General features: G+C 36.6%; 1 protein-coding gene across 1 annotated transcript in view; it reads left to right on the plus strand.

Moving 5' to 3' along the window:
* LOC121313180 (integrin alpha-8-like) overlaps positions 1-21724 on the plus strand; it is a 71081-nt gene extending 49357 nt beyond the window's left edge. Inside the window, exons 23-30 of the mRNA XM_041245474.1 lie at positions 933-1013; positions 1591-1696; positions 3831-3989; positions 6463-6588; positions 12331-12444; positions 14807-14908; positions 15640-15762; positions 18909-21724. Of these exons, the coding sequence (XP_041101408.1) occupies positions 933-1013; positions 1591-1696; positions 3831-3989; positions 6463-6588; positions 12331-12444; positions 14807-14908; positions 15640-15762; positions 18909-18995 (898 nt within the window). The 3' untranslated portion in view covers positions 18996-21724. The remainder of the gene's footprint in view (positions 1-932; positions 1014-1590; positions 1697-3830; positions 3990-6462; positions 6589-12330; positions 12445-14806; positions 14909-15639; positions 15763-18908) is intronic.
* The last annotated feature ends 3117 nt before the right edge of the window (positions 21725-24841 follow it).

Genomic DNA, 24841 nt, shown 5'->3' on the forward strand with positions numbered 1-24841 from the left:
CTTTTATAGACTTTTTAAATGCGTCTTTAAAGCATGGTACACTTTAAGCATGACATCCAAAATATTAGCATAGCTTCACCTAAACAACACTTTTCATGTATAAAAAGGGAACAGGGTCAAGTGATTTATCATTGTAAACAGTCAGAGTCTTCTCAGTTAGTAGAAAACTGTACAATAACTTATAAAGTTAGTCAGAATCCATTTTGTCACAATCAAAATTTTTCTGACTTTACCTTTGATGTTCTTTCACAGTCTGCAATACATTGACACTTGTTTACAGTGGCTAAGTTTCTGTCTATTGTTGGATTCAGTGGGAATTGTTTCTGTTATGCCTGAGGTTTTCTGTTTTCTGGAAAACGGCAAAATGTTTTTTTTTTTAATTTGTTTGTCTTTAATGTCTTGAAAGCCTGGATTTAAATAGACATTTATAGGAGGGGAAAGTATGGATTGATTTCATGAGGACTGAAAGATTCAAGTCCTGACGATGTTTTGTGGCTTCTTTAATACAAAACAAGTCTTTTTTTTTAGTTTACCCTAGCATAGGAGTGGAAAAACCTTTCATCTGGGCTGCATATTCATTTCTCAGTGAGCAGTTCTAAAATAGATTCCCGAGACTGATTTTTTTTTTTTTTAAATACATAAAGTAAATACTGTCTTTCTTGTCAGATAAAGTTAAATGTTAAAAATAGCAGTACTTAAAAACATCAGTGTGTTGAGGGCTTGGTAATATGGCTAGGCTTGCAAACAGTTGGCTACAGCTTCCTTGATATCTATAGTATCCAGTACATCATGAATTGGGAAAAGACACCCCATGAGTGCACTACAATCTGGGCTCCCCATCACCAAGACCAACATTTCTCCTTCTAATGTGCATTCAGTTTTTCTATAGAAATGAAACTTGACGCGTGTAATTTTCTGTTTTTATTCCATAGCTCTAACAAGGACAATCCAAGGAGTAACCCGATTAGTCTTCAAATCAACATCACTGCAGTGGCCCGCGTTGAAATACGGGGGTGAGCATTGTCTAGTGATGTTTCTGATTGTTCCTGTTATTTTCATTTACATTGACAGCCTGTTGTTGGCGCTGGATGTAGACCAACATATAAGGTATTAGTCAAACATTAAACAAATTTACAACTAAATTAACAAAAAAACAAACATGTCTTTAACAAGGAGTAATAGCATACATAGCAAGCAGTTAGTTAGAGTAGTATCACTGTATTGTAAGATACTGTAACTTAAATCTGACACTTAGACACTGACAAATAGAATTAACTTTGTCTTCTATCCCCTTGATATGTGCCTTTTTGGAACTGCTAAATTTGATCTTGCAATTAATATTTCTTTGTATCTTTCATATTGTCAGATTCCTTTCCAAGACTAATAGATACACTTCAAAGGCTGTTTCATATTGATTCATTTTTGTTCTGTTTTGTTTTTTCAAACACTCATTGGAAAATGTCAGGGCTCAGCCAAATTTGTAACAGACTAAATCAGCAGTGTTTTTACAAGCAGCAGCACACCATATGAATACAAGACAAAGTAAACTGATAAATAAAGAGTAACATTATATATTTTTGCTCACTGCAGAGTGTCCCATCCTGCCCAGATATTTCTGCCCATCCACCAATGGGAGCCTAAGGACAAGCCAGAGAAGGAGCAAGACATTGGACCATCTGTTCAGCACATTTATGAGGTAGGACACTTCTCTAGTCCCAGTTAGTTTCTTTTATAACTTTCTCCAAAATTTTTTTGTGGGGGTTGATGTAAAACTATTTAAACACAGTTTTTATACAGCCCAGTAAACTTTGCCCCTTCCAGCACATTTACAATCAACTTTAAATTACACTAGTGGAAAGAGGTGGAATCAGGATAATTTTGGTTAAATATTCTTTGCTTTAGCCTTAGAACTATATGGATTCCACTGGGATATACTTTGAAATATCAACAGTTGCTTCTCATCATCTTTTACAACCTTGTGTACAGAGTTGTTTTAAGACCATCATCCTCTACTTACTTGGATCTTTGTGACCAACACTACAGAACTACACAGTTCAGATAATTAAACCTTGCATTGTGCCACCACACTTCTCAATGCACATTTAATCCTAAGCATCTTAAGAGCACTCAACCAGTGCAACCAAGTGCATGGTGGTTGTAACAGACATTACATGATCACTGGTGTGCCAAGCTTAATGTAAGTTCCCTTGAAGTAAGGCTTGTGGCACAGATCTCTGACTTGTGTGTTGCATACACTAAGAAACTAAAAATGATTCCCTCTATTTAAAATATATATTGCTGGAGAAAGGTATAATTGAGACGAGAATGACACTTACACCCACCTTCTCAAGATTGTATATGTTTGCCAAATAAAAACCCAGATAAATATAACTGTTTTTTTTTTTTTTTGGTCCTGGTATCAGTCCAACAGTGATCCTTTCAGGGGCCTCAGTAACATTTATTATAATCAGTAGTGCATATTGTTAATGGCTCCAGAATGTATAGACTGTGCAAGCTTTTTACAGTTTTGCAAAAATGACTTGCTTGCTGATCCCTTTTGGCGGCACTTGGAGGAGGGGTCTCAGTAGAGTCTTTGTAATTAAGCTACGGCAATAAAATGTAGCGTGGAGGAGACATCAAAGGGAAAGAAGTTTCATGGTGTGTGGAATCACTGAGTTGCATGTTTTAATCAACCATGCTTCTACTGTACAAAGGTATTCAACTTTAATGAACTCCAGAATCCCAGCAGGCCTGGACAGCCTGTGTTGGTTTAATTAGACCTGTTTTTGGCTTCTGCAAAACCTTCACTACTGTGGTGATATATTATATAGTATATAGGCATACCGGTCTCTCTCTACAACAGAATAATAGAATGTTTTAGCATTATGTATATTCTTTGGACATTCCTTATATGTGGTAAACTTGCAATTAAGACGGAATCTTTTTTTTTTTTTGAAGACAATCATTTTGCGCAGTGTGATGGATGACTGTTGTTCAGACTGGTAAACAACAGCCTCCACATATGGGAATAATTCACAGCTTAGTGTCCAGGAAGGAACGGAGCAGCTTCAGGGAACCAAAAGTAAAATAAAATAAAACAGCAGAGATCTTACTTAACTAAACTCAGTCGCTTCATAAATGTATTAGATTTTGAATAATCAAAGCAGGACACCTATAAGTAATTATAGGCAATAAAAAGATAAAAACAAAAATTGAAAAAGAGACTGTGTTCGGAAACATAAAGGCTTTTTATAACTTATCTGCTACAGGGCTCTAAGTGAAAGCTCTTTGATGCTTTTCCATAGTGGTCACAGCTGTCTTGCTGTTCTGGATTTACCATCCAACTCTGAATATAAGTCGTAGATCAAAGGACTATATTTTAAACGAATAAGCTGTTTATGTAGTGTTATAGAAGTGGCATGTAGATATACAGCTATGGCCACACCTTTTACCTCACCCTATAGAGTGAACTAATTTTGCGTCATAGTCAAATTAAACCTGCTGAATAATGTTACGTTAACATATTAAATTACATATCGGTACCGCTTTTCCATAAAATTAACGAAAAATTGACAAATTTAAAAATGTGACATTAAATACTGCACTGTTTCCAGTAGACTTTTGCAATATAATTGTGTAGTTTATTTGATAACATAATGTTAAATAAGATTTAAATTATATTTATATAGGTTGTTTTTTAAATGGTCTCAATCCTAAAATTCTAGGTGCTGCAAGACTTTTGGCAATTGTACGTTCCATAGCAGATATGTTGTATGTGGTTTTGGTTTTAGTACGATATTTGCTCATGTATAACATTGGCTCTTTCACAGTTGCACAACAAAGGACCCAGTGCCATCAGCAACACCTTCCTGGAGGTGGGCTGGCCCAGTCACTTTAAAGATGAATACCTTCTGTACGTCTTGGAGGTTCAGACAGACAGACTCATAAACTGCAGAACAAACACTACAATAAATCAGCTGAATCTGGAGGTGGGTAGTTCTAAATGAGTCCCATCATTCATCACTGCTTTGTTTTACACAAAGAAGTAATCTCATCCAAGATCAGGAAAAAAAGAAAATGACAGAAACCCTGTGTGTCATTAGGGTTAGGACAGAAATAAACTTCATTTTGCAAAACCAAACGTCTTATCTGATTAGATGTTGTGACTGATTAGTGCTTATTTTTGGTCCTTCGACAAGCATGGTTTATTTCCTCTGAATGGTCTTACAGATTGACAAAAAAAAGTCAACACAGTTTCTCCCAGCCGGTGGAAATGCTTCCGTCCAGTTGGATACATCGAATTATTTGGATTACAAAATTGTGACCCAGGCGTGGCTTTGACTAATTACACCAGATGCTTCAGGGATATGACATTTATAATGAAATTGTACATAACTAGGTTAGAAATCCATGTGAAGATTCAAAGATTGATGTATGCCAGTAGGATTTAGTCAAGGGGGCTGAGCCTCACTGCAATACCTATGTTAAATATTGTTATTTTCCTTGACAAATTCTGTCAAACTGCCAAAGAATACACTTAGGCAGATGAGTTCTTAAACATATTTTCAGCAGCATATTTATATGTAAAAAAAAATAAAAAAGATATCTATTTCTGAAGCAAACAATGAAAATTAAGGGCTATAAATTAATAACTACAGTTTTCAAGAATAAATGGTAATTCAGAAATTACTCTTTCTGTTGATATTGGTATTGCTATGGCAGCAAAGCTGGGAAGAAAATATGTGAAGATGTACAATACATTTGTTTCAAATCTGAAACGGCTTGTTGGTGTTTCTTCATAGTAAAGGATATATTTCTTAATTGTTAACAGTCAATCCAAGACCTATTCGACCTTGTATGATCTTAACCTTTCATTCACCTTTTTTTGTCTGACTCTGAAAAACAGATGCAGAGTGTTTTGGTTTAAGCATTCAGTCTAATTGGTATCGAATCCATGTTTACTGTTTAGATGGGGCAGAAGGCAGGATAAAGTGCTAAAGTGCAGTGGGACATCCCATGTCTGGAGTGCCTCGTAAACACTCTCTCACATGATGATTGCTGTATTTTATACCTCTGCTATGGGTTTGAATGGAGCCAGCAGGAACCAATTACATAAAAGGGATTTTTGTGCCTCTTTACATGATGTTAAAATAAATTGACTGTTAAATTGTCACAAACATTATGATTCATTTATACATTGGGATGAAGGAGGCCCTCATCTCCAGGGATTCCCACAACAAGGCTGGAAGGGCCAATGCTTTTTTTTTTTTTTTTTTAAATTGAAGATGTAACCGTGTAACTCCTTTAGTTTTTATTCGGGGCGAGATAGCATTGTCAAACTTTTGTTTTAATGCTGTGAACTGGCTCAGGAAATAGAAAATCAACACTGGAAACGAGTTACAGTTTGTTGAATATACATTTATTTTGTCGAAGTCTTAACCAACAGATTATAAAACCCTGAGTCGGGTATTACAGGCATGCTATCCACTAGCAGTGTTATCCCTGGTACTCCTTTAATTCTGTTCAAAATCTTTTAGTTATTTGATTATTTTATTCTTGGAATGTTCAGAAGTTTCAAATACTAGAGAATATAACTTGCTTCATCTTCCAAGTACCTAATTCCTTCATGCTTTGTTGTTCAAACCCATGCAAATGTTTCAAGTGCAATAAAACCCAAAAGTACCAGGATACAGCAGTGGCATTGTACAGTATTAAAATATTTTCAATCTTGAAATAAAGTATATATATATATATATATATATATATATATATATATATATATATATATATATATATATATATATATATATATATAGTCAGCATAATTAAAGGGGCAGTGATAATATTAAGACGAGCTAATGAGGTCAGAAAATAGATTTTAACACATTGGTTAAAACTGGGAAATGTATCGTTTGCCATCATTCTCTTGTTGACAGTTCAGTGAAGTCTGAATTCCAGCATTGAGTCAGCACATTTTTTAAGCAAAAAAAAAAAAACAATTTGTCCAGTTAACAGCAATTTTGTTTTGTGACATTTTTAAAAGATTCAGGAGCTATTTGGACTGCTTATATAGGACCAACATAACAATTCTATAATTGTCAGTTTAATTTTATGCGTGAAATGCAAGTAAACATTAGCTGTGTGTGTGTTTGGAAAGAGGAATCTACATTTTCAGACTATTCCACTAGTAATAAAGAGCATGTCACAGGCACTAATGTACAACTTGTGCCATATCTGCAGTTCTGTACAGACTGGAACATTGTTCTGATGTCCACCTTATCATCCACATCACTTGAACAGTCTGTGAATGGCAGCATCCTGCTGTGCTGCCTGCTGCAGAGTCAGGTGGCTACTGTCATGGCAACACAACCAAAAAAAAAAAATTATGATGTGAAGGTCCATCGAAGGTGGTATGCAATTTCATGGATAAATCCACATGGTCTATCACTTTTCTCCTTGCAGACATCTGCTCTCCCGGACACCCCTGAACTACTGGGCTTTCTGCGAAACTCTACCACTGTGCATTCTGTCAGGAAGCGTGAAGTCATCGTGCCTGAGCCGCTAAGGCAATACAATGCGAAGACCTTGGTAAGGAGTTCTAACAAGACCTTGAGCTGTCACTCCATTTGGGAATGGCAGACAAGTGATATAGAAGCCTAATATTTTTTTTTACGTGAGTTTACTTGACCTGAATAATTTCCCAAGGGAGATTCCTCGTCTTTTCAGAGGGGTTCTTTTGTTTCTCAGATGTGTGGGACTGAAGCATAAGATCTTTCCCTCGGTTATTCTGATACACCAGGACAGATTGCCATTCTTTAGTTTGCTTTGAAATCCCAATTAAATACAGTACAGAAGAAGATTTTATATATACATGCATATGCATATGCATATATATATATATATATATATATATATATATATATATATATATATATATATATATATATATATATATAGTGCCTTGCAAAAGTATTCAGACCCCTGACCAATTCTCTCATATTACTGAATTACAAATGGTACATTGAAATTTCGTTCTGTTTGATATTTTATTTTTAAAACACTGAAACTCAGAATCAATTATTGTAAGGTGACATTGGTTTTATGTTGGGAAATATTTTTAAGAAAAATAAAAAACTGAAATATCTTGCTTGCATAAGTATTCAACCCCTGTGCTGTGGAAGCTCCCAGTTTGCACCGATGAAAGAAATTGCCCTAACGAGGACACAATTACCTTACCATTGGCCTCCACCTGTGAACCATTAAAGTTGCTGTCACATTTTCTGGATAAAAACCCCACTGTTGAAGGATCATTGGTAAGGCTGTGAATCTGAAGGAAAATGAAGACCAAAGAGCATTCTACAGAAGTTAGAGATAAAGTAATACAAATGCATAGATTAGGGAAAGGGTACAAAATAATATCCAAGTGTTTGGATATCCCAGTGAGCACAGTTGGATCAATAATCAGGAAGTGGAAGCTGCATCACACCACCCAGGCACTGCCAAGAAAAGGCCGTCCCTCAAAACTCAGCACTCAAACAAGAAGGAGACTTGTGAGAGAAGCCACAGAGAGGCCAACAATCACTTTGAACGAGCTACAGAGTTCAGTGGCTGGGAGTGGAGTAATGGTGCACCAGTCAACCATATCAAGAGCTCTGCATAACATTGGCCGGTATGGGAGGGTGGCAAGAAAGAAGCTGTTACTCAAAAAGTACCATCTGAAAGCACGTCTGGAGTTTGCCAGAAAGCATGAGAGTGACCGAACTGAGATGTGGGAAAAAGTTTTGTGGTCAGATGAGACCAAGATAGAGCTTTTTGGCCAAAACTCAAAGCGCTATGTGTGGCGCAAACCTAACACTGCCCATGCCTCAAGACACACCATCCCTACAGTGAAGTATGGTGGTGGCAGCATCATGCTGTGGGAATGCTTCTCATCAGCAGGGACTGGACGTCTTGTTACAATTGAAGGAAGAATGGATGGAGCAAAATACAGGAAAATGCCTCAAGAGAATCTGCTTCAGTCCGCTAAAAAACTGACGCTTGGGAGGAAATTCACCTTTCAGCAGGACAATGATACCAAGCACAAGGCCAAAGCACCATTGGAGTGGCTCAAGAACAAAAAGGTGAATGTCCTACAGTAGCCCAGTCAAAGTCCTGATCTCAATCCCATTGAGAATCTGTGGCACTATTTGAAAATTGCGGTCCACAAGCGTCGTCCAACCAACCTGTACAACCTGGAGCAAATCTGCCAAGAAGAATGGACCAAAATCACTTCGACACTGTGTGCAAAGCTGGTACATACATACCCCAAAAGACTTAAAGCTGTTATTGCAGCGAAAGGTGGCTCTACCAAATATTAATGTGTGGGGGTTGAATACATATGCAAGCAAGATATTTCAGTTTTTAATTTTTCTTAAAAATATTTCCCAACATAAAACCAATGTCACCTTACAATAATTGATTTTGAGTTTAAGTGTTTTAAAATAAAATATCGAACAGAACGAAATTTCAATGTACCATTTGTAATTCAGTAATATGGGAGAATTGGTCAGGGATCTGAATACTTTTGCAAGGCACTGTATATGTCTTTATTGATGTATAATAAATATAAGGGGAAACAAGCTCATATTGTTTTTAGTTTAGGGTTTTGGACTCATTAAGGTTCTGTACTACATCCAGATTAACATTTCTAGGCTATTCGGCATGTTGTCACTTCCTCCTCCTGCAAAATGACACAGGTCATAACATGGAATTGAAGGATAACAGCATGGAAAATACAGCTGTGAAGATCAACAGGAATGATTCCAAACAGCTTGAACACATTAGCACAAATTATCGACAAAAAAACATGTTTCTTGCGCTCTAATAATTATCATCAGGCAATGGTATACAGCATACATGTATTTATCTGCATGTTTATTTCAAATGTAGAGACTAGATGATTTTTCTCTCATATTCTAAGCTTTGCTGTCTGTTTAACACTGCCTCTCTGTGATTGAATCCCAGCTGCCTTTGACTCTGGGATTAAAGCACAGCTTGGACAGCCAGTAACCCCTTTATTAACTGGATTGTGCATGCCAGAGGGGTCACTCACATTGACAGGGAGTTAAAGTTTTTCATCCCTCCCATTCTAGTTTAAGAAAGTTAAACAGGAAATCCTTGTGAATTTAGTGCCGTTGCTCAACTGGGTCTGATAAGAAGCAGGCATTCTAGTTCAAAGTATTACAGCAGCTGTTATTGTTAAAATACTGTCTTCAGACATAATACATTTAAAAATGTATCGGTTATTATAAAATGTAGTCAAAATTGCATTAAGTGACTCTGAGGGACCATGTTTCAATAAGTTGTTGGAATTGAAATTATATTTATTATTGAATTGCAATACATTCACAAGCATTCCACACTGACTTGAAATAATAACCCCCACCTCAACTGACATGAATAGAAAATAGTCTTTCACCCCAATTAATACTACAGAAATGTCCTGCCATCCATTATCCACAACTGACCATATCAAGTAGACACAAATAGAGTAGTAGTTGCCTCTTGTGCAGCGACATCTGGGGTTCAAGGGATAGTGGAGCAAGGGTCAAGGTCAAGCGGAGGGAGGCCTGGGCATTCTGGCCCAGTGTCCACGCTGCCGGGACCGGAGACCTCCCTCGGCAGAGCTGGACTGGCTTGCAGGGGTGGTGGTGGTTGTGGAGGCACCTTCATCTCCTCCCCTTGATTTCAGCCGGTGGCTCAGGATACGGCAACGGCTCCTCCTTGTCCTGGAGACAGCACCTCCTGTGGCTCAGGAGACAGCGGTGCTTCTCCTTTCGGGGCTCGAATCAGTGGAGCTGCTCCTGCCTGTTCCCACTGGAGCAGCAGCTCCAGCTCGGTCGGCTCCTGTTCTGGCAGCCCTCGTTCCTGTTCTCTTCTTCTTGGGCAGCTGTATTTTCTTTTATCTGGTTGATCCATTTTTGCAGATCCTCCATTTCTGGGTCTTTAGGGGTGCCCATACACGCTGCCACCATATGTAACACGGCCGCCACTGATGGTCGTTCATTGCACTTTAAAAATGACCCAGCACACAGAAATTGAAAGAAAAGCACTTTAAATAAAATAAATATATATATATATATATATATATATATATATATATATATATATATATATATATATATATATATATATATATATATATATAGCTTGGAAAAATAACAACCTCTGATTGGTTAAACAGCATCACATAACCTTGCGTATATGTAGTGTATAATATGGCTTGCACACTGAGCTGCTTCACACTGAATAAATTCTGAATTCCATGACAAACTTCCATTTTATTTGCTATTAGTTACAAAACCACAGCCAAAAATGAGTGGTATTTCACCTATTTCCTTTAATATATTTGGGGATGAAACTCCACATAACTGGTACAAGACCAACTTTGAGTGAAGACAGCAGTCCAGCTGAAAAAAATAAATAAATAAAATAAGTGCACCAGCAAGAGCAGGCACATAACAGTAGATGAGGAACAGCAAAATTAAAAAAAAAATGCACACACACAAAAAAAATTACAGCATGGTGCGCAAATACGTGAAAATAAATATTTATATATATATATATATATATATATAAATATATATATATATATATATATATATATATATATATATATATATATATATATATATGATTCATTCATTTTATGGAAATAAGTCCAAAAAGTCTTAACAACATAAGGGAATTTTATGCCAGTGCAAGAAGTTCAACTCAGGACCAGTGTTCATGATCCAGTTTTATAACGCTGAGCTGGACTAAATACTTATTTTAACAGGAGAGGTTTTGATGTCTTTGCTGACAGGGAGTTTAAAACCATCCATAATGTATTCCTGTCAGTCAGCAAAACTCTTAGAAAAGCAGGTAACGACAAGGCCAGGCACGACCCCCCGAATTACAGACCTGGATTTGAAGTGTCTGGGAAACTGAGGTACCGCAGTCTGATTGGTGCGTAAAATCTGGTTCAATTGTCAACTTAATCTGGCATGACTTGGACGCAAGGGTGTCTGACAACTAACAAACACATATTTTGAGATCCAAAAGGATGAACGTATTAGAATATGTGTTCCTCGCATATAACGAGTTCACAAACTCACTTCAAGATCCAACTTCAGTCTTCATCGCAGCTGCTCCCTTTACTTCCTAGTGTCATTTGAAACTCCACCCATCATCACAGTTTGTATTCAGTCCTCTAGCTTCTAGTGAGATGGAACTTTCAATGCAGAAATGTGCTTATTTTCGCGAACAATGAATTAAATTAAACAAAATTTGGGACGATATTACACTGCGGAATTATACATAATAAAAGTTTCTGGTTTTGTCTTAATTTAAATGTGTTTTAATTATTTTTCTTCCCACAAATGATAGGTAGCCGTGTTATAACCGGTATAAACAACTTCGGGCCATGCGGTTCCGATGATATATACCACTTATGGTATATATCATAGGAAACCGTCGTGGTTTATACCTTACATATATAATATATAATAGAAATCATAAACAATAAGAGAACCATACTCGCTCACCCTGAGCTTTTTTCCTGTATTCTTCCCAAAGTTTATTTTGTATAAACTTGCACTGCTGTTGTCTTCCAGGACACCTTTTTGGGGAAAAAGACATTGCTGTCAAATCATCTCTATATTGTAAAATAAAAGAATAAGAGGTGTCACTTATTAGATACAAATATACATACCAGCCTGGGATCAACTGTCCTAATGGAGAGAAATGGGAATAGTTTGTCAAAACTGTGAAATAATAAATATTGCCTAATATTCCAAACACCATCTCTCTCTACTAGTGGATAATGGCTTTTTTGGTTGCAATTCATAATAAAAACTTAAAACATTGATCATCTAAAGTTTGTATCAAATACAGTATACAGAAAAGGTTACCCAAAGATGAAAGATTAAGTGATTGCCATTTTGTCTATTATAAAAATCTACCATTGTAAAAGTACAGTGCAGTAAGCCATACCGAAATGTGGTAAAACACAGAGAGATGTAGTAAAGCACCTTAAAAACATAGCAAACCATCATGCAAAGCAGAACCACGGGGAAAGCAAAGTAGAACTGCAGAATTAACATGAGAAACAGTTAAAAGGGATGTAATGCAGACACTGGAAATGCTGGAGGCTTACGTAGTACAGTACTTTGGCTACAAGCTAATTAAGAACAAACCCAACCACAATGCAAATAAGTTTTTCAAGTGATCTCCAAAGCCCTAACTGAGTCTAATACAATAAATATGTAGAGAACAATCTGCTTCTTTAACAATCCCATTCTTCTCCTTCAGAACTGCAGCAATGTCAGTTGTTTAAGGATGGCGTGTCACGTTGTACGACTGGATAAAGGGCAGAGCGCTGTGGTTACAGTGAAAGCTCGACTCTGGGCACACACTTTCTTACAGGTAATAACAATTCCAAGTGTTTTCCAAAAAGTGTTGCATTATTTTATGATTATTTCCATTTATTCAAGGAATTTGAAGTGCCTGTTCCCCACCCACCACAACAGCTAGTAAACAGTAATTAGGTTTATTATTTTTGTGGTATGAGATTCTATTTTGAATGACTTGCACACATTTACTTTGGATAATAGTCAAACTGCTTCTCTCCAGATCCAAATATTAGGGCACAGTGTGTTCTGCATAAAAGTGTGGTAACAGTTTAAATAGACCATTTCCAGGTTAAACAGAGTGAAGAAATACAGAGCTTGCAGGAGGTTGAGATGTGTAGCGGCAGACTTTTTAAAGTTTTAACAGTGGAAAATGGAACGCATTCTGTATAATGCAAAAATTAGACACCAAGGCAGATTTGTGGATTGTGTTCTGGCACGAGTGTGACACAGTATGTCTTCTGGTCTCCATCATGTGTAAATAGCAGCATGAAGGGTGTAGCACGTTCATAGTTTAGCTGTGTTAAATGGCAAAACTTTGACCTCTGCTGTTGGCTTGGAGTTGCACAAGGTTCTTCATACTGAACTGATACAGATTTTTTTTAGTTTTTTTAAAGTATCGTTTACCAAACACTATAACTGACAAGCACCCAGACGTCTGAGCAATTTGTTACTTGCTTCTCTTCAATAGGCTTGAGTGTCAGCTATGTCAAAAGAAGGACTAGGGATGTCAAAAGCAGAACAAAACTAAGTGCAGGTGCAATAGGGGGTGAAATAGAGAGAAGTCAGGTCAAGTGTACATGCGCCTTGGGTTATACGCACTGAAGAAAAGCCAAACAAGAGAGTTAAACACTGGTGAATGGTGAAAAGCTTCAATTAAAATGAAAGAAGTAGCAGGGTACGGAAGTTAAGTTATCTACCCCGGGGGTCTAGTGTAGGGGATAATCTGGTATTGTGATTTGATTTTGACTGATAGGTTTTGTTAATAAATAGTTTAAAAAATGGAATTCACGTTCAGGGTAACATTTAGAGGAATGTATGAGAACTGTGAAGTAATACATTTACTGGAGTACTTTTGGCAGCTCCGTGTCCTTTTAAATGTGAAGTGAGTTTAGCCTCAATATTATATCTTTTTTTTTGTTTGAGGGATATGGATACAAATCTGGGTTCACTCATGTTTATCAAACTTGATGTCTGTGTTTTGTTTTTTTTTGTTTTGAAACAAAGTGAATAATAAAAACAAAAACTAAAAATTCCTTGCGCTTGAAGTCTGTTAATACCATGACATTATTGAGAATGTCCAGTGCACTATAAGGGAGGCTCAACACAATTTCCAAGAGATAAATTACATCCATTCAAAAGCCTGTTATCAGCAGTTATAAATCCAAGCATGTTTACAGGGGCTTCCTGTGGGAACAGCAGACCTCTTAGCAAGAGTGGGAGAGGAGAGACGTGTTCAGCTGCTGTTTCTTGAGCAAAGAGTAGTACTGGCTGATTATTGTCTAAAGGAAGTATGTCAATATTTTAAATAAGCATTGCAGATTTAAGTTTCCTTTCACTTAGATACTGTGCCTGCTAATTCATAAGCAAGTTGAATGTCAGTTGGTTCGCATTACTGCTTAATTTAATAATTGCTTTCCCACTTATTAAAGGTAATAAACTGATTGTTTTAGTCTAGTTAATAGTACAAACCCTACCCACATGCAGCAAGTACATTTCATTCTACTTGTAGCCTGGAAATATAGTGAAGGAGTTTGGACTACTGCTGTTAGAATAGTGAATGACTTTACCACTTTATCCTATTGATTAGTCTTGGAAATTAGTTTTGGATGCTAAATTTGCCAGTGAATTATTTATAATTAGGATAATGTTATGACAAACTAGATCACATAAGACCATTGCACACTTTCCATTTTACCAAAATGTGATTACTCTTAGAGTAAGTAGCAGGGTTCCAGAAAATATAACATGTGTTACTACAACTGTTTTTTATAACGTACCTGTAATTTGTCTTTTCATTGTTGACATCTTGACAACTTTTTAGACTTTGTCTGTTTCAAAGATCTTTTCAAAATGGCCGCTCTAGTGCACTGATAGTGTAAGGATATTAGAATGTTACATTTCTTCCAGCAGCAATTTAGAGGAAATCTCAAACCCCAGTGCACTAGAGCGGCTATTTTGAAAAGTGCTTTGAAACAGACTTTAAACTTGTAAGTCTAAAAAGTTGTCAGAATGTTAACATTGAAATGAGAAATTGGTACGTTATACAGACAGTTGTAATAACACGTGGAGACGTGTAACGCTGTATTTTTTCGGAACCCCGCTACTAACTCTTTTAATAGTGATGAATATTATCATTGTGTTTGCTGTTTTTCTAGAGAAAGAATGATCCATATTCCCTGCACTCAACTGTATCTTTCAAAGTGATGGACATGCCTTATCGCATCAAACCAGAAAGGCTTCCACATGCATCCTTAGCGGTAAGTGGGAGGGGGCATGGAATCTTTGGATAAACAAGGGAAGTAGCTTATAAAAATCTTCAAGATTGCTTTCTTGATTGAAGTACAAATGACAGATACGGCTTCATTTTGAACCAATCGGAAGCCCTCTCCAGCTGTGAGGTTAACTATTAATATTTTCTTACACAACAAATGTGCATCTCTTACCACAGGTTTATTTTTCCACTGAAGCCCCTGAGGCAGTTAATCTTGAAACAACAAATAGCAGAGCTGTGGATGCATTTGAACTTAGTAATATATGCTGTCCAGTCCTCACTGCACTGTATGTGCAACAGCATTGCAGAACAGTGTTTCTCTTATGTAGAACATACACATATTATTAGGATTTTTGTGATATCAATGTAACAAACATTTGAAGTGCTAAGCTTTTCGGTTGTGCAGTTGATTGAGCACCCTCTTGTGTAATTATTGTTTGTCATTATGAATTGAATTAACCCCCCCACTGAATAACTCCTTAAAGGTGAATTGATTTTAGCCACAATCTTGTAATTTTAATGCAATATTCCACACAAGAATTGCACATAAATGCTGTGTGTTCAGAAGCAAATGTTTCCCTTAAAAAGGCTGAACAAAAAAAAACGTAATCTATTCCAGTCAGTCCATATTGTTCCTATTTTCTCTTTCAATGCAAATTGATTTGATCCATGACAAAAGCTCAGGCTTTTATCTCCTTTATCTTATTTTGTTTTCAGATAAAAACTTTGGTATTGTGGGCCACCCCTGACGTCTCATTTGCAATCCCCTTGTGGGTTATTATATTGGCCATACTGCTTGGGTTGCTGGTTCTGGCTATTTTGACTTTAGTCATGTGGAAGGTAGGTTTTCCTTTCTTTTCTTAATGAGCATTACTAACAGTTACTTATATAATTAATGAATGGTCTGATTTGGGGGTTTTCGGAATTCTATGCATAATAACCTTTTATATTCCTCAATAACAGCTGATGAATGAGATGGAACCTTCTGGTTATTGTAATCGTTGCAGGCTACAGTAATGTGTCATCAGAGGTTGAATTTGGGGTTATTTATGGGCTGTACCTTGTGTTGCTCTGCACATTGTCATCCGCTTCCAAATAGTCCAGGAACATTCTCACCACCATACACACAAAGCTTTATCAAAATTGTGTATTTTACCTTCATCCTAACATAGTGAATCACATGAAAGTATGGTAAACCACAGATTTGCTTGGAGACTTACACATAGATTACAATTACAGTGCACATCTACTATGATAAAATATGTTTTTTACCGTTCCTGCATGGTTTGATGAATTTTGTTTGAGAAATGCCAATTCTTTATCAGCACACATTTGGCACACCATCATGATATTTCATCCAATGTAAAATCGAGTGTCAAAATTGTCAGCAAAAAGTTGATTTTAGCTGGTAAATATTTAGCAAGTAGTGTTTCAGAGTTTACAAGGATAGTCTGTCAAAATGTCATCAATATGGAATATAAAAACGATAAGCCGTGTATATCAAACTTTTAAAAATGTATGTAACGGTAGTAGTTTTAGAACAGCCTTTAATATTACTATATTGTAAAAATGTTATGATTATATGAATCATGTGGGGAAAAAAAAATGATTGCAAGCATTTTTCTTTTAGACAGTCATTAAAACTAGTAGGTTATTATGCCCCCTTGTGGCATGCCTGGCATTCTAAAAGGTATACTCACTGTACTGTGCAATAAAATAAACCTTTAGAAGTGATGTTTTATACTCAAGCTTGAAAAATCTAATAAAATACAACTTTACCAATAATGTAGTACTTTTAGGAAGATGTAAGACTGCATAATGGGAAAGCAGGGCAGTCTGCAGGTTGTGCATGGAAATGGGCTTTGCAGGAACACCAAGCAAAACACAGATTTTAATAGAGCAATTTAAACTAGGTATGTCTGATTTTTCTCTACATAGGTGCAAAACAAACAATGTAAATTTTTCATTTAACAGCTTCAAAGACTGTCTCTAAATAATACGAACATCTTGTATTGAATAAAGGCTTAATAAATGTGACCCAATATCTTATGTTCATTGATTTAGAGAGTAACTATATATATATATCTATATATAATATTATATATATATATATATATTATTTATAGATATATATATATATAATACGGTCAAAACTTTAATGCCAGAGCAATTTCCTTATACCCAAAAGAAGAAATAGTTTATATTGTTTTCCATAAAAGTTTGATTTAAAAAAATATACAACTCAAATTTGAAATAATACTGTAAGCTCCAGCACTTAGATGAAATTTAAAGATGCTGCTTGCGCAGTATTTTTTCCCTCCAGCTACAATTCTGTCCAGAGTTATTAAAGATTTAAAGGCTCTGTAATAACTCCAGCTGATACATATCCACAGGCTATTATGGATTTTTGCCAGCATTAATGTAACTAAAATAAAGCCTGTAGTATTTATAGGCAACTTTTTCCACATTTTCATCACCTTTTCCTTGATATAACATATCTGGCACTGCTGCCCTGTAACAACATCTGGCAGCATAGTCAGGACTGCAGTAGATACTGGCTCAACAGCTTCATTAGTGCTCTATCAGAAGGCCTGGCTTTCCTCCGCCAGAAGTGAACTACCCTCCCAATCATCACTTTAAGAAGACAAGCCTCAAGCCAGTGCGACTGATCTAGAAACTGTCTGCTTTCTCATGTTCAAGTTCTCTGTCAGGACATGAACTTTTGATACCAGAGTGCAATGGGTAAAAACTCACATTACAGTACTGTAGTTTAGTCATCTTTCCTGACGGGATAAATCACCCTCTGCAATGTAGAAAAATGCATGCAATGTTTACAGATGAGTTAGAAGGCTGTGTCTTTATTTTGTTCTTTATGTTATCTAAAAAACAGAAATACGGTAACAAGCAATGAAACAATGTCACATAACAACAATTGGCAGATAGTTACTGTAGATACTGTAGCTGATTAAGCAAGGCTGCAGAAACCACTGGCTTCAGTCAAGAACAGGTGGAAGTCCCATGACCTATAAGTCTTTGTTTAAAGAAGGCTCTACATGTACTGTACAAAAAGAAATGTCTTGCTTTCCTTCTGTTTCTCTTATTTAAAGCTAGACATGTTCCACAGTCATCTGCCATGTGGTAGTGCAATGGCAGAGGAAGAGGAAGATGGGCCACCATGCAAGACCTTATTGTGCCCCTCCCCCCCTCTCCAAACATTAATTCAACCCTTATTTATAAACATCAAACACACCAAATCAAGTGTTCAATATTGAATTGTATTTAATTGTCAGAATGTTAGCATGTATGAAACACTACATAATAACAATGTGTTCTACTCGCCTACTTCATTTTATTTTGCGTACATCTTTACATCTAACACTACACTATTTTTTAACCATAAACAAATAGGTTTAATCACGAATCCTACCAAGATTCCCCAATTCTGTGTTCACAGAAATTATTACAGAATTCACAATTCTGCACAGACATTATCAGAAATTGTCTCTCATAGGAAATTATTTTTAAATCAGAAATGCAGTTTTTTTATTGTTTATTTTGGTGCCCGCAGCAGCACCCAACAGCTTCCGTCTAAACTACAGGATGAATCGTGCACACGGAATATAACAGCAAATGAAGACGTACTCGTACCAGCCTCCAGGGGAAAAATGTTAGGGTAATTAAGACAATAGCGATACCTGTTGAAATGAGGGAGGGTACAATCTGAATTACTGGCACCTCACACCAGCAGCTACAGTGATACAAATGTGTAACATCTGCAAATATAAATGTGAAGGATATCATAATTGTTAAAATAAATAAATAAATAAATAAATAAAACTTTTGAACCCACCCGGGACCCTCTGAGTGCGCCGGCCCAAGCTATTGCTCCTCCACTGTGGTAGTGCCCTTCAATGGTGCTTCCTGATTGGTGGATACAAGTTTGGAGGTTTCTAATAGGATTATTTACCTGTTGTTTTTTATTACAGTGTGGGTTCTTTGACCGAGCACGCCCTCCAAAAGATGACATATCAGACCAGGAGCAGCTGACATCAGAGAAATCCACAGATCCGTGAGAGAGAGAAAGAGAGAGAGAGAGAGAGAGAGAGAGAGAGAGAGAGAGAGAGAGAGAGAGAGAGAGAGAGAGAGAGAGAGAGGTGGCCTTTCAGATCATTTGGACGATCATGAAAACCAGCTGGTTCAAATCTTACTTTTTGTAATGAAGAACTGAATTTTACAAACAAGCTGCCTTAAAATGCTAAGTGCCACGAGACGTGAAACTGTGCAACATGTTTTTAAATCACACACACACACTGCAGGACCAAGCGAAACAGTGGAGTGGGGGCCAATCAATTCCTTTCTGATCTCTTATCTACACTTGGACTATGTCATTGTAAAAGATTAATTTAACTGAATATGCCTTGAAGGTGCGATAATATATGTGGATGGAGGAATGGTAAACCCATGCACACATGCTCTTCCAAGCTGTGTGCATAATAATTGATGATGCTGATGTTTTTATTTTTTATTAATGTCATGTTGTATGGAAGATTACTGTTGCTTCTCCGTGAGGCGAAGTGTTTAGAGACTTCTCTTCAAATGTGTCAGGGAGACAGACAGGCGGTTTCAATAGATGTTGTAATCATACAGCTGCTGTGCAACACGAGGACCTGACAGAAATGTCCTTACAAAGGGATGTAACAGGAAGACACTGCCCCACAGAAACGACCACTATTTTTCTTTTGTTTATTTTTCTTTCAATTTATTCAGCGATTTTATTAGGTTTAGAAAAGCCGCTACATGGAGTCCTCTTAAATCCCACTGCCACAAAATAACTTGTCACGTGCAACTTGTGATCTTGTTGTGCCTGAATAGAGTTGCACAATTCATTGTTATATAGGACATGAGCAAAATGGATGTGCCTCACAGACTGGACAAATACAAAATAAGAAAGCATAGACCTTTGAGCTGTCAAAAAGACATGTACAATGTCCAATATGAATCTATCATGAAGAACTTTAAAATGCAGTTTGCTTTGGCCCATTACTGTAACATATGCTGCGCAAACAACTGTCAGTCATATTGGGTTAAAGGGGGAGGGATTTATTCTAAAGTAACTCCACTGCAAGTCTACAGTACACCCAGATATGTGGTTTCATGTTCTTGGTGTGTCATTTATGTTGATGTGAGATTCCCAAGTTTCACGTTACTGTAGCAAGACTGGTAGCATGTGCCATGGTCAATATTTAAATTCCAACTTAATTAGTCGACAGGATTCCTTCTAATGGCCACTAGATGGCATGCTGTACTTTGTTACTTAGCATAATAAGCCTTAGCACTTTATATCAATGTGATATCTGATTGGTCGTCTCCATTCTTAAAAATGCAGCCCAGTGATAATTACCCCTGTGCAAAATGAAAATCCAATAACTATTGCTATGTAGTTATGTAGTTAATTGGTTATCAAAAATCCCAAAGTACGAGGACTTACTGAAAACCGACCTGGTTACTGTGTGTCTACTGCAGTTCATAAAGCAATGAGTAAAGCCACGCTTGCAACTCTTCCAACCTCATTCTGACAGATTTCATATTGGGCTGTGCCATAGCCAGAGCCGCTCCTGGCACCATGTTAGAGAAGTGTAGTGTGTTTATTCTGTGTTTACTGTGGGGTTTATAAACACCAATGTTTTGGTTCACCCACATCAGTTCCTTTGTATCACTGTATGTGCCATGTTAAAAGTGCACAGTATGTTAAAACAGCACAATCATCATTCCGTATTACAACTTTAAGATGTGATGGTAAAAGAAATGTAAATGGTGCAACGTTGTTACCTTAAGAAATTATCAAATGAAGTTGAAACGATGCTTCCTCACCAAACTAAACAAACAAAATGATTGGTATAGTTTTACAAAATATTTACAGCAGCATGCATGTCTTACAAGATAGTACGTGAAAACATTACTTTTAAAGTAGTGGACCAACCATCCATGTATATGTGCAATAATTTATATATTTAAGATCCTGAAGTATGTTTACACTGGTATGCATTTTGTATTTGAACTTTTCAGGATTTATGTATTTAGTGTTTAGTAAGTAAATTAATCTGTGAGGTTCTGAACATATGTTATCCTTATTTAGCAGTAAAAGTATGTGGGGGCGGACGGGAAGGGGGGGGGGGGGTAACTGTATCTTATTGTGTTAACAGATTACATCATGAGTACTTAATTTCTTCTTTTTTTTTTAACCAAATTGGATAAGGCTGTAAAAACATAAATGCAAAGCAGGAGAAATGTCACATAATTTTAATAATTGATGTTCAAGCTGTCAAAGCTTTTCATAATTAAGATTACTGTACATAATTCACTTTTGAAATAATATCCTGGAATATACTCATGTTCCTGGATTCAAACCAGAAGACACAGCAATTGCCATCCAAAGAAAGACATGACTGTGCCTTAAACAGCTCTGTTGTTTGTTACAATATGTAGACGAACAACAGCAATAAGGATAGAATGTAACCCGGGACTTGAGGTTTGGTTTTATTTTTACCATTTAATCTAAATGAACTAAACAAATCTTGATGCATCACTTTCCTAGCTTATTGTACGCCAGGCTCATAATGAATTGGTGTGGGTAGGTTGTACTCCTGAGAATATGTGAGCAATGTAATGGCACATGAAAGTGAACTTTGACTAGAGTACTGTGTGTGTCTGTGGCTTGTATGAAGAACACTTGTCCCTTTCCTTACTATGATGTCTGAGTTTGAAAGAGAGCAAAAAAGGGTTTTCTTTTGACCTGTTTAAAGCATTTATGTATATATATATATATATATATATATATATATATATATATATATATATATATATATATATATATATATGACCAATTTAATGTATAACAGGTCATATTACTAACGTTGCACTATTTATTTTTGGACACGCTGTAGTAACTCAAATGTGCCTTGGTTCTTAACATGCCTTCAGATGTATTTCACAGACACTTTGTTATAGAAGACAGATAAACCATCAGAACACTCTTATAGTATTACCTCTGAATTTACTGTGAAGTTATTACAGCAGTACACACATACAAAATATGTGTATAATTTTCTTCAACATATACAGAACATATGTGCTCCATTAGAGTGAGTATACAGGTTTTAACCCATTATAACAACATACAGAACCTGGCTTTGAGAGAGAAGGATTGTCTCCTCATTTTCAAAACACAGGAGAATTACTCAGGCTTGCGTGCATACCTGCTTGAATACCACTGTGCTTGTATTGTAGAAGTTCATTTCAAAGGTATTAGTGTGCAGCTTTCATTTCTCTGCAGTGCTTTCATATTTCACAACAGTGCTTTTTACATTTCCAGCATGTGGAGCCACGTTTAATGCTTTGAGAAAACATGAAAGGATCTGTGCTTTCAGCTTTGCCATGTGGCGAGTTCTGTATATTAAATGTGTTTTGCTCAATAGCTTATCTGCAGGTACAAATACCACCAGACTTTAACTCTGCAATAATCCATCTGGGGTGTGTGTGTGTGAGCGTGTACCAAGGTGATTTCCCACTCTTGAATAAACATTAAGAATGAAAACACGCAATGTGACCCGGGACCGCAAAATCAGTCGGAAGTCGCATATGTAGATTTTACACAGTGGCTAGATTACTGAGTGAAGTCATGAATTATCGATTTTTACACATTTTTGTGTACTTAACAGTCCAAACTATCGTTTTATCAAGTTTATTTTGTAAAATAATGTCTCTATTATACTGTAAATAGGCAGTCTGGTAACAACAGCGACCTATAGATTGTCAAAATTAGCTGAAACAAAGACTAAAATCCGTACAATTCAGGGAATCACAGCAACATCTTCCTTCCACATATACACCATCCGGGTATCTTTTGAAAGCTGTAGTTGCCCTCTTTCCCGCTATGTAGGTTATTAATAGACTGACATCTTATTTAGCCAATGAAAACGGTTTTAAGAAGTGGTTGCAGTGTAAACAGTTCTGCTTGTTGCTGTGCGTGACGTCATTTGGCTTCTTGTAGTATCCACCGTTTGGCTGAATGCCTCCACGTGATTTGACTTCTGGGACAGCGGCATTGCTGTGGTTGTGAACGCGGAGAACTTGCGATATTAAACCCCGGCAAATTAAATAAATAAATAAATAACAGGCGAATTATGTCTTTATCAAAAGAACAATGTTGCAAATTCTCTTAACATTTTACGATCCAGCAGCATGGAATCTGCTGCGACTGACAGACAGTGGATGCAGCTGGTTTCGGGATGTTTTTGTGATGGTGCGTGCTTGTCTGAGTCTGACAGTGAGAGTAGTGATGTAGATGACCCTGATAATGTTGACAGCATAAGCGAAGATGATCATTTCAGTGCTGATAGTGATGACGACGCGGCTGTCATTGATGAAGTAGCTGTGGTGATGAAGAATCATGTCGCTGACATTGTTATTGATAACAATACTAGAACCGAGTTGCAAAAAAAAACATAATTACAGCTGTGTAAATAAGTCGTCTAAATACAGCTGCAAACTGAATCACGGGAAACCCTGTGTTGAGGTATTTTCTGACGAAAATATATTTGACCTGAGGAAATCAATGGGTTCTTTGCCAGACTTCGAGAAGGATCTGATTCTCTTAGGAAAAATCAGCGCCACTATCAGCAATGACCTAATCAGCACTAATCCTGGACTAGCTAGTGTTAACTGAGGTAAGGTAGTCCAAGATATGTTTTTCACAATATGCAAGTACCAAGTGAAATGTAAATAGTAAATGTAAGTAGTTCAGCACTTTAAATTTAAAAGCATTTACATTTTTGTTTTAAAAAAAATAGTTATGAATTATAAAAAAATAAAAAAAAATCTATGTTTCAATAAATGAAAAATAAATATTTGTATCATATAATTTCTTTGTCATATTTTGCAGAAAGGTATGAGGAGTTATTGGTGAACATTTGGTGTATGTGTCAGAATTCTAACATAATGGTTGCTAAGGAAATAGCTGGAAAGTAGGTGTCCCATGTTTCAACTTAATTTTCTCAAAATGGCGTCTTCAGACTTTGCTGATTTCAAAATATCATATCTCGGTCCCCATTTGAGATATATCAATAAGTGTGGTATTATTTTAAAGCTTATTATATGCCCAATCCATTGCCACAATAAAACAGTTTTTGAAATTTTTGACCAAGTGACTGATTTCGCTGTCCTGGGTCATCAATTAGAAAAAAGTGAAAAGCAGCTGTATTAAGATACACCACTTTTAGATCACTGACATAGGCCCCATGGTTAATAAGAAAGCGGTATGCTTTTTTTTTTTTTTTAAATATACAGTAACTGTTTCCACCCATGTACAAATACAAGATATTATATAGAGAAGCTACCCTCTAACATGTACTGTGACAGTACTGAGACACAGGCTTCACTATATTCTTTCTTCCTCCTAAACCGGCTACATGATAAGGTTTAAGTTTAATTGTCTTGCTTTTCATATTTGTTCTTCTCAGACTGCTTCCCTGTTGATCCACCAAATTGCAACACATAACTTTAATTCAATCTTATTTTACAAAGAAAAAAAGACCTATCTGGCTCAGAGAGAGAGAGAGAGAGGTGGCAAGCAAATTTCAAAGTGAAGGAAGGAAGGAAGGAAGTATTTGCTCCTGCAGCTGAAACTCAGAATTATGGGAGTCTGGAACCAACTCCCTAGTAATGTTGTTGAAGCTGACACCCTTGGATTCTTCAAGAAGCTGCTTGATGAGATCCTGGGATCAATAAGCTACTAACAACCAAACAAACAAGATGGGCCAAATGGCCTCCTCTTGTTTGTAAACTTTCTTATTTTCTTAAACAACTTTTTGGAGGATGTAAACATGCAGGACAGTTAAAGGTAAGCTTTCTGCACAAGGCA

This window comes from Polyodon spathula, chromosome 3, assembly GCF_017654505.1.
Source record: "Polyodon spathula isolate WHYD16114869_AA chromosome 3, ASM1765450v1, whole genome shotgun sequence".
Lineage (NCBI taxonomy): Eukaryota > Metazoa > Chordata > Actinopteri > Acipenseriformes > Polyodontidae > Polyodon > Polyodon spathula.